This window comes from Monocercomonoides exilis (genome assembly GCF_001643675.1).
Source record: "Monocercomonoides exilis strain PA203 chromosome Unknown scaffold5-2102611, whole genome shotgun sequence".
Lineage (NCBI taxonomy): Eukaryota > Preaxostyla > Oxymonadida > Polymastigidae > Monocercomonoides > Monocercomonoides exilis.
The window spans coordinates 1174353-1191490 of NW_027150550.1; the positions used below are offsets into that span (position 1 = coordinate 1174353).

General features: G+C 36.8%; 2 protein-coding genes across 2 annotated transcripts; one reads left to right on the top strand and one right to left on the bottom strand.

The window, feature by feature from the left end:
• Window positions 1-4363: 4363 nt before the first annotated feature.
• Window positions 4364-6141, top strand: MONOS_12932 (uncharacterized protein; the record flags this gene model as incomplete). The annotated part of the gene is made up of 2 exons (XM_067865595.1): window positions 4364-5018; window positions 5636-6141. The coding sequence occupies 2 exons, from the start codon at window positions 4364-4366 to the stop codon at window positions 6139-6141; spliced, it is 1161 nt and encodes a 386-aa protein (XP_067734317.1).
• A 2154-nt stretch (window positions 6142-8295) lies between these two features.
• On the bottom strand, window positions 8296-16302 carry MONOS_12933 (uncharacterized protein; the record flags this gene model as incomplete). The annotated part of the gene is made up of 1 exon (XM_067865596.1): window positions 8296-16302. One exon carries the CDS (start codon window positions 16300-16302, stop codon window positions 8296-8298), a length of 8007 nt encoding a protein of 2668 aa, XP_067734318.1.
• Window positions 16303-17138: the final 836 nt, after the last annotated feature.

A 17138-nucleotide genomic window follows, 5' to 3' on the forward strand; every position in this document is an offset into this window, starting at 1 on the left:
CGCACTTGTGAATGAAATGGAAACGAAAGAAAAAACAAAATTAAATTGTTTGCTTTCAAACATTAAAATTTCGTGTTATTTTTGACCTATTTCATTATTCGAGATATTATTATTCTGAGAACACAAAAAAGAATCACTCATTTGAACATATTTATTATTCAAAAAGCTATTCATGGTTTAATATTGGAGATTTTCTAGAATATGTGTTAATTTTTAGAACATATATGATGAGCGAGCTTTTGATTTGAATTTTTTAGCGAATGATACACATGACAATAATTATCTTTATTGAAAAAATAATAAACGGAACTTCTTTAACAGTAACCAATTATGTTTTCGAGATTATTTTTTCCATCATTTATATCTAATGAAAAAAAATTTTTTTTGTTCTATTTTTTCATTTTAAGATTTTTCTGATGAGAGAAACAAATAGAGAATTATGAAGCACAAGAGTCGAAAGTCACACCACTGATTCGTTTGAAGTCAATAAAGTTACATAGGCTCAAAATTTTTCGAATAAAAGAGGCTCAAATTAATCGGAACCAAAAAATAAATCGAGTCCAAAAATTTCAGGATCCTCGAGCACTTTCAAGTGGAAAAAAAAATAATAGGAAACCTTCAAAACATTAGAATATTCAATTTTCGAGAATGTTTTTTGATTTTGGTTTTTTGTGCAACGATTTGGTATTTTTTGTTTTAATTTTAAGATCAAAGATTTGCTCTTATTTCAACAAGCTTTTTGTTCAAATTATTTTGAATATTCTTCTTATTACTGAACCTGGTTTTTAAATGCTTTTGGTTATTTTTTGTTATTGAACACTTCTTTTTTTATTATTTTTTGCATTTAACAATATTTGATCCTTCTATTTGAAAAGTTGCAAATGTTTAATAACCGGGCTAAATAAAACTGAACCGCATTAGATAATTTTTGGTGATAGATCAATCATATTTCTCCAGAATACACTTTTTTTTAACATCAAATAGGTTTATGATTTTTATTTGCGATATGATAAAGTTTGATTTTGTTTGAATTCATTTCTGTATGAAAATTTCAAAAAAGTTTGATTCAATTTTGTAAAAGATGAATCGTCAATGAATGAAGCCATTGGAGAAGTGAATTGATTCTGAGTGCTGGGTTTGAAAGTTGTTTTTGTTAGTTAATGATTCAGCAAAAATAAATGTTCAAACTTTTTCTGATTGAGTAAATATTATGTTTATTCTTTGAAAATAGTTATTACGAATTGATAGAAAAGTGCTCACGATTTTTTTCAGTGTTTTGTTCACTTCATTATTCGAATTTGAAAGTTAAACATCTCTAAGCAATTATTTCCTCTGATAATGAATAATAAGAAGTTACGAACTGTATTTATATTGGAAAAACATTTGTATTGGAGAATTTCAAAAGAAATATTACAACCTCCGTATTTTTGAATTATAAATTCTCTGTGTGATTTTTCTATTTTTAGATTTTATCATTTCTCAAACAATTTTTTATTTAATAAATACAATTTTTATTCTTTGAATAGAAATATTACGAATTATAAAAGAAGTATCAACAATTTCCACAATGTTTTATTCACCACATAACTCAAATTAAAAAGTTTTAACTTCGCAAGGTTAATTATTCTTTTGATTATAAACGAGAAATAACGAATTGTATTTTGATTGGATTTTCATCTGCCTTTATATATTTTTTTAAAAATACGACATCCACCATATCAGTGAAATATTATTAATATGAGTAATTCTTTTTGAAAAGTCGCAAATGTTTAATATTCGAATAAATCAAAATTTTCATATTTTGCTCAAATGACTGTTTCCACTAACAAATCTTCTTAAGAATGTTTGAAATAGCATTATCCAGAAATAGATACTATATTAGCGAAGTCTGGTATATGTTAACATAAAATTGAGCAAAATATGAAAATTTTGATTTATTCGAATATTAAACATTTGCGACTTTTCAAAAAGAATTACCAATATAAATATTTTGCGAGATTTTTTAATCAAAAATTTCTTCATTTGGGTGAAAATCAAGACTTTCAAGCTTTTTTTGCGCAAAGCACTAAAAAGTTGCTTTAATCATATCTTAAATTCACTTTCTCTGATTTCAAAATAAATTTGATTTCCATATCCATTAATAGGCATCGTTGAAATCAAAACATAAAGTTTCCCAATATTTCACGAATGTCAAAAAATTGACCCAATTTTATTGTGTTTTTTGATCTTAAAAAGTTAATAAAAAGTGCATAATTTTTCAATGAAAATACCAGAAGCAAAATATTTTGACCATTTTAATGAACAAATTTTTTTTTTAAATTCAAAAACAAACTGATTAATATATGCTTCTTGGCTTTCTGTTAAAAAATTGTGAAATTGAAAAATAAACGAATATATTCTTTTTGAATAAAAAAACAAAAATGTCTGTTCACAAATCCACTTTTTTCAAGAACTCGAGGCTAGACTTCGTTTTCTACGTGCATTATTGATCTTCTCATAACATGTGGTGATATTTCTTTTGATGCCTTCAATGAAGAAGCAATTGAATGATCTTCTCCTTCCTATGTGAGCGAAGTTTCTTTAGCCTTTTCCTTCCATATGCTAAAGATGTTATCGATAGGATTTCGTTCCGGTGAATATGCTGCGTTGTGTAAAGCAAAATGCCCAGCTTCTCAAATAGTTTCATTCGTATGAACATGGTGACTCGAAGTATTATCCATCACAACAACGGATGAATCTTTATTCTTAATAGTCATTTGAAACCTTTTCAAATATGATTAGAAAATATCATGATTGACAGACCCTCGAATCAGCTCAGCGTAGCTCATCCCATCGTGTGATATTGACGTTATTGCTGTCAAAGACTGAGTAATTGGAGGAAGTGGTTTAGGTTGCTTTTGTCTCTTTTTGGTTCAGTCATATCTTCTGATGCAATTGATATTCCATGAAGTTTTGTCCATGTGAAATATTCTCGTTCTATCCTTTTTATAGTGAAAAAACTGATTCACAAAATTGATTCGTAATTATTCATTTTCTTCTGAATTTAACACAGAAAGCCTTATTGTTATTCTTTTAAAAGAAAATAAAGAAAATTATATTTGATCATAATTGGATTCAGAAAATATTAGGTGAACAGATATTTTTCCTTTTTAAAACACAGTCAGAGATAATTCTTTTTCAATTTGTCTCACATATGTCAGAGGATAAGTTTAAATTTTTCTCTCAAAATTATGTTGCAGATTTCATTGTTCACCTTTATTTTCTTTTTGGTCAAGTGGTAAAGAAATATCGATTCCGATTCGAAGCTTTACTAAATATTTCGATGTTGTAATTGGAGTTAATGTGCATTGTTTTGTATAACAATATTCCGTTTTCTGCTAGCCATGAATCCTATATTATTCTGGTATTTTTTTGGCATAGGTGTATTTAAGGTACATTCCCAATACTTGGTTATTTTTTAAAACGTTGTGATAAATACAAAGCATATTTAATAATAAAACATTTGTATGGACTGGAATTTTGAGATTCATTTTGATCCTTGAGAAAAATCAATTTTTAAAAATCACCCATAAAAATGAGTATTTTTTCAAAAAATAAATAAAACAAGATAATTATGAAATGTAAAGTGGATGAAAGGTCATTATTTATTATATTGTCCTATTTTAATAATAAAAACATGAGAAATAAAACATAAAAAAAATAAATAAAAAAATATAATCAATATGATCAATCCCACAATTAAAATATTAATATCCAAAAAATAAGAAATTAGTTTCTTTTGTCGTAAATTGAACCTCAGCTTGCGAACATAAGATAAATCAAATGGATAGAAGTTTTATAAAAGTGTGCACTGAGTGATTATTAACATTTCATTCAATTCTTTATTATATTTGATTATGATTTTAAAGCTGATTGTTTTTGTGCAGTTGGAGGTTATCAATGTTATGCCATGATGATCATGAAAAAAGACGCACCGACAAAGTGTATGAATCATTTTTTCTAAATTAAATTTATTTAATTATGTGTTCAGACTTTACAAGTTGAATTTCGAAATATTTCAGATGAATCATTGTTGAACGTTGAAAATGAAATAATAGCCAACGCTTTTGCTGTTTCATTTCAGAGGAGAAGGGAGAAGCATATTTGGCTGCGAAGAAAATTTGAGATAACATTTCGCATTTTTTTATTTGAAATTCTGCAGTCACTGAGAAAATGTTAAAGAAGATAGTTTTATTGATTCCTTCAACAGGCTATCTTTGATCAGTGAAATAATTAGATTCAAACATTTTATTTTATAAGGGCAGAACATTAATCAAATTGCACAATAGGTGAAGTCAGCTCAAAGACTACAAAAGGGAAATTGATGAAACTGGAGGATTGCGCAGATATGAAAATGGACAGTTGCGTTTTTGATGGGAGTTCAAAGGAAGGAAATGAAATGGGAGAAAGAGATGATGGGATTTGCAGATGGAATGGTTCAGTTGTTGATTTTTCGAAGAGTTCTGTGATGATGAAAGACACAACTATTTTGAGTTCACCCGATGGAGGAATAACTGTGAGTGGAGGAAATGTGATAATTGAAATGGGGTTATTTGAAAACAATAATTCCTCAATTGAAGGATATCCATCATTGAGAAGAAATATCATCTGTTCAGATTCAGGAACATTGAATGTGATGAGTTTGAAAGGAGGAGATGGAGTTTTGCCAAATTCATCTCTTTGGATGTTGAACAATGGGTGCAGTTTTGAAGGGATTGTCTCTGAGAGGGATTCATCATTCTTTATTCCAGTTCTGGAGAGCGTGGAAGCAAAGGAAGAGACAGATAGAATGAAGCTGATATTCAAAGGGATGCTTCTTGTTCCATGCAATCTGTCATTCTCAGTTGTGAAGAGGAAGGGAGAAGAGAAAGAGATTGAAAAGCACGATTTTGACTCAAATGGGTTTTTATCCGAAAGAGAAATTGAAGGAAGTGTTGCAAAAGATCTCATCAGCAATTGTGGAAATGAAATCGAAGTGAGTGTGCATATTTTGTTTGGAAATGCAAAATCTTTTTCATCAACAACTTCATTCATTCTGAAGAATGCAAGTGAAAAAAATACAAAAGATGATGAAATAATATCAGAAACAACAAAATTGGATGGGGTGTTATTGACTTTATAATGAACGTTATTGTTTTATTAATTTTTGTTTGTTTGTTTGTTGTGGCAGTTGTTCTTTTGCGAAGGAAACTGTAAGAAGTTGAAATGAAAGTTTAGAAAGAGAGATTGTTAAATGAGCAGGTAATGGGAAAGAAAGAGAGGAGAAGTGAAGAGAGAGTGGAAAGCTTTGAGATGAGTGAGATGTCATCGACTTTGCTGGAACGGATGACGAGTCAGATTCCGTTATTGATCGAGGATGAAGAAAGCACATTAGAACAGCCAACAACAAGCAATGACGATGGCGATAACAACAATGATGAGGAAGATGATGATGTAATTCTGAATGAAAATAATATTCCAGATTTGGAATCTCCATTGCCATTTTCTGAGAACGCTTCTGCTTCTGGAGCTTCACAATCACATTCATTCAATGTGATATCAGCAAAGAAGCCATTTCGAGAGATAAATTAAAATGACTTGAAAATATTGTATTCAGCGATTCATTCAGTGCAAGGGAATTTCACACTGGGAACAAGAGCAATGGATGTTGTTGATGGGAAGGAGGTGGTTATGGCAGTTGCAGAGCTGTTTGAGCATTTGATTTCAGTTGGAGACGAAAGGGAAGAAATGATGGGGAAACAATTATGCCCATATTCAATCTTTGTTGAGGAAGGAAATAATGAAATCTACGTTTTGTCAGAGGAATTAGAGGATGGCAAGCAGAAGGAAGAGATGAAACGATGGATGGCACCTGAAGCTGGAGAAGAGGATATGGAAAAAACAGTTGTTTTTACACTTGGACTGATTCTCCATGAAATGACAACTGGAGAAGTGCCATTGAGCGAGTGTGATGAAGAAGAAGCACAGGAGATGATGAGAGATGGAGTGCGACCGCTGACAGAAGGAATTGAAGGAGAGAAGCTGATTGAGGTGATGGAAAAGATGTGGGGAAACGTCACGGATGAATCACTTTCTTTGTGTGAAGTAATTCAATTGTTGTAGGAATTTTATCAAATTCTTATGCTGACAGCAATTGATCGTTTTGGCAACTCATTTATTGAATAACTTTATGACAAATATTGGTTTTTCTTTTTCTTGTTGTTTAAATAATAGTTTTGCTGATTGATTTTAATTATAAAGAAATTTAATTTTTATTACACCTTCAAAAACAAGCATGTAATAATCATCGTGTATTATATAACATTAATAGAATGAGAACATTTATTTTCATGACTTTTGAAAAATGAAATGAACATATAACGAAATGATTAAAAAAATTAAAAAAACAATTGCATAAAGTTCTATAAACGAATAAATTGAGCCATTTTTTCATTTTAATATTAATAAGATATGCACATATTACAATACACATGAAACAAAATTGACCAAACATCACAAATAATCCATTTCCAACGATAACAATGAATTATTTATAAAAATCAACGATAAAAAGTTATATTAGTAATTATTCATTACACACTTTATTACAAAATACATACTTTATATTTCTTTGATAGTCATTTACGGGTGTTCATTGCACGATGAGAAAAAACAAATTCTTATTTTTTGGATATTAATATTTTAATTGTAGGATTGATCATATTGATTATATTTTTTTATTTATTTTTTTTATGTTTTATTTCTCATGTTTTTATTATTAAAATAGGACAATATAATAAATAATGACCTTTCATCCACTTTACATTTCATAATTATCTTGTTTTATTTATTTTTTGAAAAAATACTCATTTTTATGGGTGATTTTTAAAAATTGATTTTTCTCAAGGATCAAAATGAATCTCAAAATTCCAGTCCATACAAATGTTTTATTATTAAATATGCTTTGTATTTATCACAACGTTTTAAAAAATAACCAAGTATTGGGAATGTACCTTAAATACACCTATGCCATTTTTTTTCTTTCATCAAATGAAGCTGGTGTGAAAAAGTTTTACTTCTCATTTTCTTTTCTTCACTTTTTCATTTCTCAGCTCTTCTATTTTTCTTTGTCTTTCTTCTTTTTCTTTTTCCATCAAATATTCCTTCAATTTTATTGATTTGTGAAAGTCGAAACTCAACTGAATGAATGACTGGAAGAAAAATAGGACCACCCAGATATTCTTCAAGGTTGTGTGTGGATTGTGCAACATCTTTTTTTTAATCCATTTTGTTCTTACAACAATAATCTGTATGAATTCCATTTTTCCAAGTCCCAAGCACAAAAGCAAGGTTTAATGTGTCAATAAAAATTAGTAAAAATGGAATGCTCAACTTTTTATTTCGGACTGACAGTACTGTCCCTAATGTTATTTTTTTCAAATGATAAGAAAAATTGGTTGCTTCAGTTCTTGTCTGTTCTGATGATGAACAAACGTCAAAAAATACGCTTTCAAAGATAATTATCTTTTTTTCATTTTTGACAAGCAATTTTTTTGTTCAAGCATTTTTCAAAATAAGCAAATCTTTAAAAGACTGATGATGTTTTTATTCAATTTTCCCCTTTCAAAAACTTATATTTATAACAACAAAAAATCACAAACTCAGAAGAAACAAATTTTAATGATTAAAAATCAATGGTGTTTGAAAAATTATGATTATAAAGCATATCAGAGATATCGTGCACAAATGAAAAAATTCAACATTCTGGAATTACACATATGGATGGAAAAACAGAACAAAAAAGATATAGCCAGAGGCAATTCTCACGAAGTGGTGTTTCAAACAGTAGCTGATATTTATAACTGAAAAGAAAAATCTGGTAAAACAACAATGAACGAAACAAAAAAGCTTTGAATGCGCTCAAAAGCACAATTAACATAAAACTATAAAGTTGAATACACAGAAGAATATTTGACTCATTATAATTGATTTGCAATAACAGAAAAGATGAAATGCAAATGTATGAATGAATAAAAAAAAGTCAATATAAAGATACAAACATTTGAATTACAAGTATTGGCGATACTCAAACCACGCACAATACATTTTCTAATACAGACAAATTCATTTTATCGATTTCCCACACAAACTCCTTCAGCCAGGACAACTCTTTAATTTCAATTTTCATTTCCCCAATTCGCAGTTCCCCAACAAACTCTTCTTCCCATCACCCACATTCTCTTTCCAGGCAGCCACCTCCCATCCCACTCCACTGCTTCACGTTGCAAAGTCGATCGCATCTGACATCGTAATAACCACTGCCTCTTTCGGGAAGTGCTGAATGAACATCCTCTTCAGCTCAACAACACTCGGTCTGGCTTCGCTTTCCCCTGCCCAGCACCCCTCCACTGCTTCTGCAAGATCCGACTCCATCACACCATCCACACTCGGCCTCTCCCCATTCACAATCTTCTGCCCAGCCACCTCTGCCTCGTATTCTCCAAATGGGATTTGAAGGGTCAGACACTCCCACAGCATCATCCCGATCGAAAATGACACTGATTCTTTTGTTGCTCCCATCTTCTTGTTCATCTGCAGCTCTGGTGCCTTCCACCGCATGCACTCTTTTTTGTAATAATCATCATCCTCAAAAGCCGAAGAAGGCAGAGAGTTTCTATCATCATTATCATCACTGGCAGATGTGACAACAGTTGACGATGAAATGGATGACGAGTCTGAATCATCATCTGACAATAAGTCAGAGTGCATCACAATACAAATCACCATGTGTTCGGAGAACAAAACTATGTGAGGACTCAGATTGGCAAGTGACTGAAGAGGATTTTGCATTTCATCAAACGAGTGGAGAGCAAGATTAGCCACCCAGAACAAGATTTGGGCAGCAGTCTGCTCCCTCTCCTTCAATGAGCCAATCGCCATCTCTTTCTTCTCATTCCTCCCATGAAGCAGCATAAACAGCGAATCCCTCAGATCCACAATCAGCTTTTCATGTGGTGATGAGCAGGCCATTGCATCCACCAGATTCGACATCGATGAGGTGGTCGGACACATGCTCTCTGGTCGGATAAAAGTGGAATCTGAATCTGTTGTTGAAGTGGATGAGATGGACGGTGATGGTGATCTCTTTCGAATCTCGTCTTCTTCAACCTTCTCTAATGCCCATTCAGGAATCTTATCAGAGTCTCTGCCCAATATATATTCAGTGGAGCCACTCTCAGATAGAAGGTACTCTTCAGACTCTGAATGAACCATCTCCTTTCCATTTATTCTTTTCTTCATCCTTTCTTCGTTTTTCTTTTCTGCCTCTTTCTCCGCTCTTCTCCACTGCGCCTCTGGTGACATCTCCATTGTAACCATCTCAATCAGTTTCGGATCCTTCTTCACTGTATCGTTCACAATTTCCTCCAATTCTTCTGTTCTTCTCTCCGACTTTCTCCATCGAACAGCCAGAACAATTGACACAATCAAAACAATTAACAATATTACAACCAATAAAATAATCACAATCAACGCCCATGACGATTTTCCTTCTTTTCCTCCTTCAACAATTCTTTCATCTCCATTTGCCTTAGGTTCACTTCTGTTCTTCAGAATGAATGAATCAGTTGAGGCTGGAGATTCAGACCTTCCAAATAAGATTTTCACAGACACTTCTGTTGCCTCAGACGCAGTTGTAACAATTGAGGCTGGAATGGCTGTGTGAATCTCTGTTTCACTTGCAAACTCTTCTGCTTGCAGCGGATACACCTGCAGATTGTGAACCGAGCCATCGAAGGAATCAACTTGGAGGGACAAGCCACAGGGCAGGAGCAAGGAGCCAGCAAGATCAATCGCAAGGTTACTGCCTTGCTGATGAGACTTCACTGAAGCCAGTTGCGGAATGAAGAATGGAGAGGCTCTTTCTGAAGCAATTCCAGAAAGATTACATCCCAAGTTCAAAACCCAAAGTGATGAGTTCTCTTTTAAGCCATCTCCGCCTTTCAGACTCTGAATGTTCAGCAGCGCATGGTCTGAACAGACGATGTTGTTCCTCATGGATGGATAGCCTGCTGCACTCGGGCTGTTGTTGGCAAACAATCCAAATTGCACAGAAAAGCTTCCACCTGACACAGACAGCCCTCCTTTCGATGAGTTGGCAATGCTCGTGTCCATTATCCTTCCTGTGCAATTCTGAAGATCAACCATCGATCTGCTCCACTGGCACAACCCTTCTGATCGCTCATCGTTCGCTCTCAACTCTGGTGCGCTTGTTGCTCCGTCGAACACACACGAAGACATGCAAGCATCTGCCAAATCTGCCAACGCTGCAATGCTCCCTTTTTCAGATGGCGAAGCACACTTTTTGTTCGAGCAGTTCTCCAATTCCAGCAACAAAGACGAAGACGAAGACGAAGACGAAGCAGCCAAGCAGCACGGGCCCAGCGAATCTCGGGTTATGTTTTGGAATGAAGGCTGCTTCAAATGGAATGCCGAAGCATTCGATGTCACGCTCACTGCGCACCCATCCCCAAGCACTGCGTTTGAAATAGCCAAGAAATTCATCTCAACATCTGAATCTTTACATTCGACAGAAACCAACGATTCACTTGAAACGCGAGTATCATCGAATTCCAAATGAATGCCCTGGATGTTTGAATGCCCTCCCGAACCATCTGAGGAAAGCACAATCATGTTTGATCCGCTCCGAGTGCCTCTCATCTGAATGTTCTGAAGCTGGCAGTCTTTGCAGTTGCGAAGAATGAGGCCTGATCGCTGAGCGCTGCAATTGGATGCATGCACCTGCTGCATGGACAGCTTTGCCAGATCGTGGAAATCCATCAGCACTCCAGAAATAACATCTGTGAAATTCAGAAATGCACACGAGAAACATTGCCCACAACTTGCTGCCAGGCATGAAGAACTGAAACAGAGGCCAGCAAAAGTGCAGTCAGACATCGTCAATCTTCCACCGCTCATTTCAACAATCGAGCAATTCAGTTCAATTCCAGAGTTTCCACCAGAAGCTTCTTGAGCAAAGATTGTGTCTGCAATTGACAAGTTGCCATCAGCAAGCGATATTAAGCTGGAGTGAGAAGAAGAAAAAGCATTCCCAAACAGAATCGTCAGAAACTCCACTTTGACTCTCGACGAGCACTCAGTGAGACTGCCCGTCTTGCACTCGATGCAGCAGTTCAGGTGGAGCACCCCTTTGTCGCTTTCCTGCTCCAGCGACTTGATCGTCACATCACGCGCACTTGCTTCGCCAGACACCAGGGCGCTTTTTTCGATGAGCAAATTGCTGTAAGCAGAGGGAATGATATGTGACAACGCAACATTCAACGAAGAACATGGACCGCTGATTGCGCCACACTGGCGCGTGTCAGAGGCGTTGTCAGCTGAAGAAGACGCAAATATTGTCTCGCTCTGATACACAACAATCAGCTCCAACAAATCTTCCTCGTCATAATAATTCTGTGCTGTGCATCCCCACATCGCAAGATCCCGAACAAACGGAGGTCTGAAGTCGAGCTGGAAGAGCTCAATGCTGATTTGAGATTTGATATTTGTGCATCTCACATACAGGTCTCGTCCTGCGAGCGCCTTGTTGTTCATGAAAGTTGTGTTTTCCAAGAGAAACGGCAAAGGACCATCGCTTGTGATTGATGAGCAATCCAGGAATATTGCGCCTCCTCTTCCACTTTCTGAGCAGAAACACTCCGAGACAGCCGAAAAACGACACTCGAAAAAGCCTCCTTCGCTCAGGCTCATGATCATTCCTCCACCTTTCTCGCTTTCGCTGCTTCCACAGTTCTTCATCGATGTGTTTTGCACAGACACGCTGCAAGGCTCGCTGCCAGTGCAGCTGATGATGGAGGGCTCAGATGGTGCATTTTGGAGAAGCGAATGGAGCGTGCAGCATTTCAGTTGCACTGTTGGACTGCCACCTTCATTCAATCTCTGCGACTCTCCTCTCCTCTCAGCCTGCGCCAACACTGCAACAACGCTTTTGCCCATCAGTTCCATGTTGCTCATCGAGACATTCGTCAAGTCAATGTTGCTATCATGCGATGCCATCAGAATGTGACTTTTGCACTTAATAGATTGGAACGAGCAGAATGATATTTCGCATGCTCCCGACAAGCAGGCAACAACACAATAAGGAATGGCTGCCTCAGAGGCGCTGGCAAACGAGCAGCTTTGAGCTGCAAAAGCGCTGCCAGCTGTGCTTATCAGCTTCGTCTGCTTCCATTCAGATCCATCCCCGCAGCAGATCTCAATGTTAATGAAGGAACATTTCCCATTGTTTGTTAGTACAAAATCGCTTTCTTCTTCCTTTCCTGCCTGAGGTGAGATGGCTGCTCCAAAAGTCAGGGCAGGACGAGACTTGGCGTCAACTGAAGTCACAGTGATGTTTGAAATGTCGACCTCGCTGTTCACCTGTGCTTCATCAACTATCAGAAAAGTGTTCATGGGAGGTTGCGCTGGCTCTTCCAAAGCACGGAAATGGTTCTGCCCAAACTCCATTGTTGCACACGGCTCTTCTGCACTCCCACACCGCAGAACATCCCACCCGCTGTTCTTGCTGAGATGGATTTCTTGAGAAGCAAATCCAATCAGAAATCGGCAAAGATCGAAGATTGTCTTCGTGGAGTCGTTCCCCACAAACAGATTTTTATCTCCCGCTGTCTCGCTGACTTCAAATGCCAATGTCTGCTTTGTGATGGAAACATTCAGGTCTGACGAAAGAAAGAACATGTTTTTCCCGTACTTTGCAGAGCACTGATCGAATGCTATCTGATGGAAGGAGAATGCATTGGAAGCCGAGCAGTCGAAATAGACCCCTCCTCCTTTTCCACCTGTTTCATTTTCAGCGCAGCATTTCGTGAATGTGGCGTTTTCCATCCTAAATTGCCCTTGTGCTTCAACAACAACTTTCATCGCGCCTCCCTCCATGCTCTCAGCGCCTTTGGCATTCGTGACATTCCAATGCAAACACTCAACCTGGCTCGAAATTAAGGACGAAATCAACACTGCGCTGTTTGCATTGCCATTTGTTATCCCTTCAAAAGAGCATTGCGAAAGAGAGATAACCTCGTCACTCGTCGCACCATCATTCAATAGTTTGGATGGTGATGATGGTATCACATGAATCAGAGGATAATCGCAAAGGATAAATCCATTCACTTTCAGCGAGATAACTGTCGGAGCAGCAGCGCCATTCTCGCTCACCGCAATAGGTGCTTGGCAGAGGCAACCTGAATCAATTTGGCAGTCATCAATATTGAGTATCCCTCCGCACATCTGAAACAGCCAATAACTTATCTGGCTGGACTCTCCCATTTGCACCCCAAATGCACACTTTGTCAGCGACAGGTTGCTCTCAGAAGTCAAGAACATCAAAGTTTCTATCTCAGAATCGAACGAAGATGGTAGCAAAAAGTGGATTAATTCAACAGATACATTCCCCGTGGCTGCAATCACTTTTCCACTCACAGCATTCAGCGACTTGAAACAGGTTACTCCAGCTCGCAAATCATCTGATGATTTCAAGCTCACGCTGTGCAGATTCATTTCGCTTTTGAATGTTACTGATTTTACGATAGCTATTGCCTTTGCACTCACCTCTTCCAGTCTTTCCATGCAATAGTCAACCGATTGGCACGGATAATCCGAGAACCCACATACCACAGTATCAGCTCCATCCTCGCTTCCCACATGGACTGTGCTTCCAACTTCCTCCAGAAACAGAACCAACGGAATTGAATGCTCGTGATCATTTCCATGGAACCCGCACAAATCATCAAAGCAGCTATGACCCAGTGCATAAGCAAAAGGAAGCGTTTCGTTCGTGATCGATTCTCTTAGATCTGGAGATTGAACAAACAAGTTGTTTCCATGCTTCGCTTTGTTTGGCTTTCCTGACGAAAAAGAAGGAGCTGTGATGGCAAATGCTGCATCCGAGTGCTCAAGATTCAGAAAGATCCCTCCCCCGAATCCAACCTGCGAATCGAAAGGCGCCTCGCATTCTTCGAAGGAGCATTCCGAAACTGTTGCTGAGCATGTGTTTGGCAGCGACAGGAACAGCGCCCCACCTCCATTCCCATCACCAGAAACAACACAATGCTCAAAAGTGCATCCGCTTATTGAAGCACCGCAGCCATCCTCAAACCCTTCGCTCCACACTGCTTTCAGGCATCCGCCATTCTGCTCGCTCTCAACATCCCAGAATGAAGCATTGGCTAAAGAGATAGTTTTGCAATCTGACAAAGCAATTGCACAGCCTTGCGAAAATCCAAATCCAGTGACATTCACAAATTCCATCATTAAAGAGCCTTCTTCAACCTGAATCAGGGATTTTGTTGATGGCTGAGTCGATTGGTCGCTTTTGGTGAAACTGCACAGCTCCAACTGAACTGAGCCTGAGGAGCTGACTGCAATCGCAGTTCGATTGAACACACAAACAAATTGAATCCTCTTTGCATTCAGTGAACCATTGCCGATGGAGATCAAGCAGTCATTTGACGAGGCTTCGTTGCACTTTATTGCAGTTGAGTTGTTCTCTGTTCCGCTGAGAATGATATTTCTCCAGTCGATGTCAATCACGCCTTCTTCGATTTCTTCGCCAGACATCAAAACATTCTGCCCCAAATATGAATTCCATCTTGTCACTCCATATTCCACCGTTTGGCATTCCGAGCCTGTTCCTCCACAAGTGTCCACATTTCTACCAGAATTGCTGATGTGTATTTCTGGCTGAGCTGTTGGCAGATATGAGTCATGTGCAACAGCTCTATCTCCGCATATCCTTGCATATTCGACGCATTGCACAACTTTTCTTGGAGCTGTTGAAAGTGTAAAACTTTGCAATATCTGAACTGTGTTATTATCCAAGCTAAATCCCTTTCCAATAAAAATATCTGCTGCATGTGTCGATTTATTCACTGTATTGTTCTCAAACAAGCAAAATTGGATTTTGACGTTTTTGTTGTGATCATTATCGGAAACATCAAATCCTCCTGCTCCCAGTGGAGCATCTCCATTTAATAAATAACAATTTGACAACACAAAATCAACTTTAGGATATTGTAGAAATACAGTTCCAGCATAACATTTTAATGCTCTGCTTCTTTTGAATACAGTGTTGTAAATTGATCCACTTCCTCCAATATACCATCCGACACTTCCTCCATAAGCTGCTGAAGAATTTTCAAAAATGCAGCCAATTATCAGAGAAAATTTATTAGTAATATGAGCAAATGCTCCTCCGATAGACTGATCTCCCGTTCCTTTGCAACAATTAAATATTGAATTTTCAATGAAGCAGTCGCTTCCATTGCTAAAAATTGCACCCCCATATCCATATTGATCATAGTATGTATCAATGCATTCGGAAAATGTGCATCTGTCAACAGTGAGCTTGGCACTTTCGCTGACAGCTATTGCTCCACCATGAGAGGCACTGCATTTTGTAAAAGTGCAATCTTCAAATTTGATTTCTCCATCTGAAAATGATTGTGCTTCATTCGTGAAGTTCTGATGAGAAATGGTGTTTCTCGAACGAATGAAAGAAGTGTTCCAGGAGCCAAAACCACATCCACGAGAGCCAGAAATGAGAACACCATAAAACGGGCAAACACAATCAGCGACCATGCAGCCTTCCATTTTGCTTTCCTGCAAAGAATGCTTTTGCAGTGGATGCTTGCTGCTGCTCTTAACAGAAATGTTGTGGAAGCTGCAAAAAGAAGCTGAGGCAAATGACAAATCCACATCTCCAATGAACGGATTCACAAACGAGGCACAAAACGATGAAAATGTGCAGCACGAAACATGAACACTTCCCGTCAAAGGTTGTGCGCAGGAACTTGCTGAGACAAGAGATGGCCATGCCTGCTTCCGAAAAGTCCTTTGGAATGAAATATTCGTCATTCTTATCGTTCCTTCTCCACAGTCAAAAGGAGATAATTCCGTCTCTGTCACCACGCTTATGATGCAATCGCTTACAGATAATGTGGACAATTCATTTCTCACAAAAATGGCAGACGTGCATCTTTGGTCAATTTTTATTCGTTTAACGACCAATGACGAGTTCAGAACCATCATCCTGCTGCAAATCCAGCTCCACTCATTCTTGCCATCATTGAATGCATCTGTAACAGAGTTATGATCAAATTCCCTTTCTGCATCCACCAGCAATCGTTTTGAGTTTTTTTCTGTATTTGTCAACCAGCCAGATGAATCCAAATCCTGCAGCTCATTAAACTTCATCACATTGATTGAATTCATACTGTGCGAGGAGGGCACATTTTTGTTTGTTGCGCAGATGCTTTCGAGCCTTCCAATGCCATATTTCTGCAAATCGATCTTTTTGAATGCATCTCCTTTCCAAGCGGTATCTCCTGTGCATAGCAAAGCAGAAATAATTATAAAGACACTAATACTCGCGAAAAGCATTGGTCTTGCCCTTCCTCTGAAACACAAAACAATGTTGATTTTCAGATTAAAATATATTTTGAGTTCGGATCAATTATTATTTTTTGATGTTTGAAATGAAAATTTTTTACGTTCAAGGAAAGATTTCCGATTCTTAAATAGTGAAAAGAGAATGAAAACAAGAACAAAACTCAACAAATGTGTTAATTCGAAAAGATTCAGCCATTTTGTTTTCAAATCAATAAAAATGAAGCATAGGAGGCCTTTCAAGTTGAAATGTGTATCGGATATACATTATTTGAACGAACCCTTAAATCTCCCAACAAGATCGAAGCATATTTTTCTATTTTTCTTTCTCTTTTTTTTCGATCTATTTTTCATTTTCCACTGACAAAAAAAAATAAAAGAAAAGAAAAAGAAAAAAGAAAAAGAAAAAAAAGAAAAAACAATACTAATTATATGGGATTATATTTTTTGCTTTATGAATTTTGTTCCATTCTGAATATTCGAACCTATTTCTCATTTTTTTAATTTTTCTGTATTTTTCTGACATGGAAATGAAAGACTTATCATGATAAAATTGGAGAAAAAGCTTGGAACAAATCGTTGTTTTTTTCATAAAAGCAAGAATTTAGTCCCATATCAAAACGATTCCACATCCTTCAATTGTCTTTTGGTTAACATGGCAA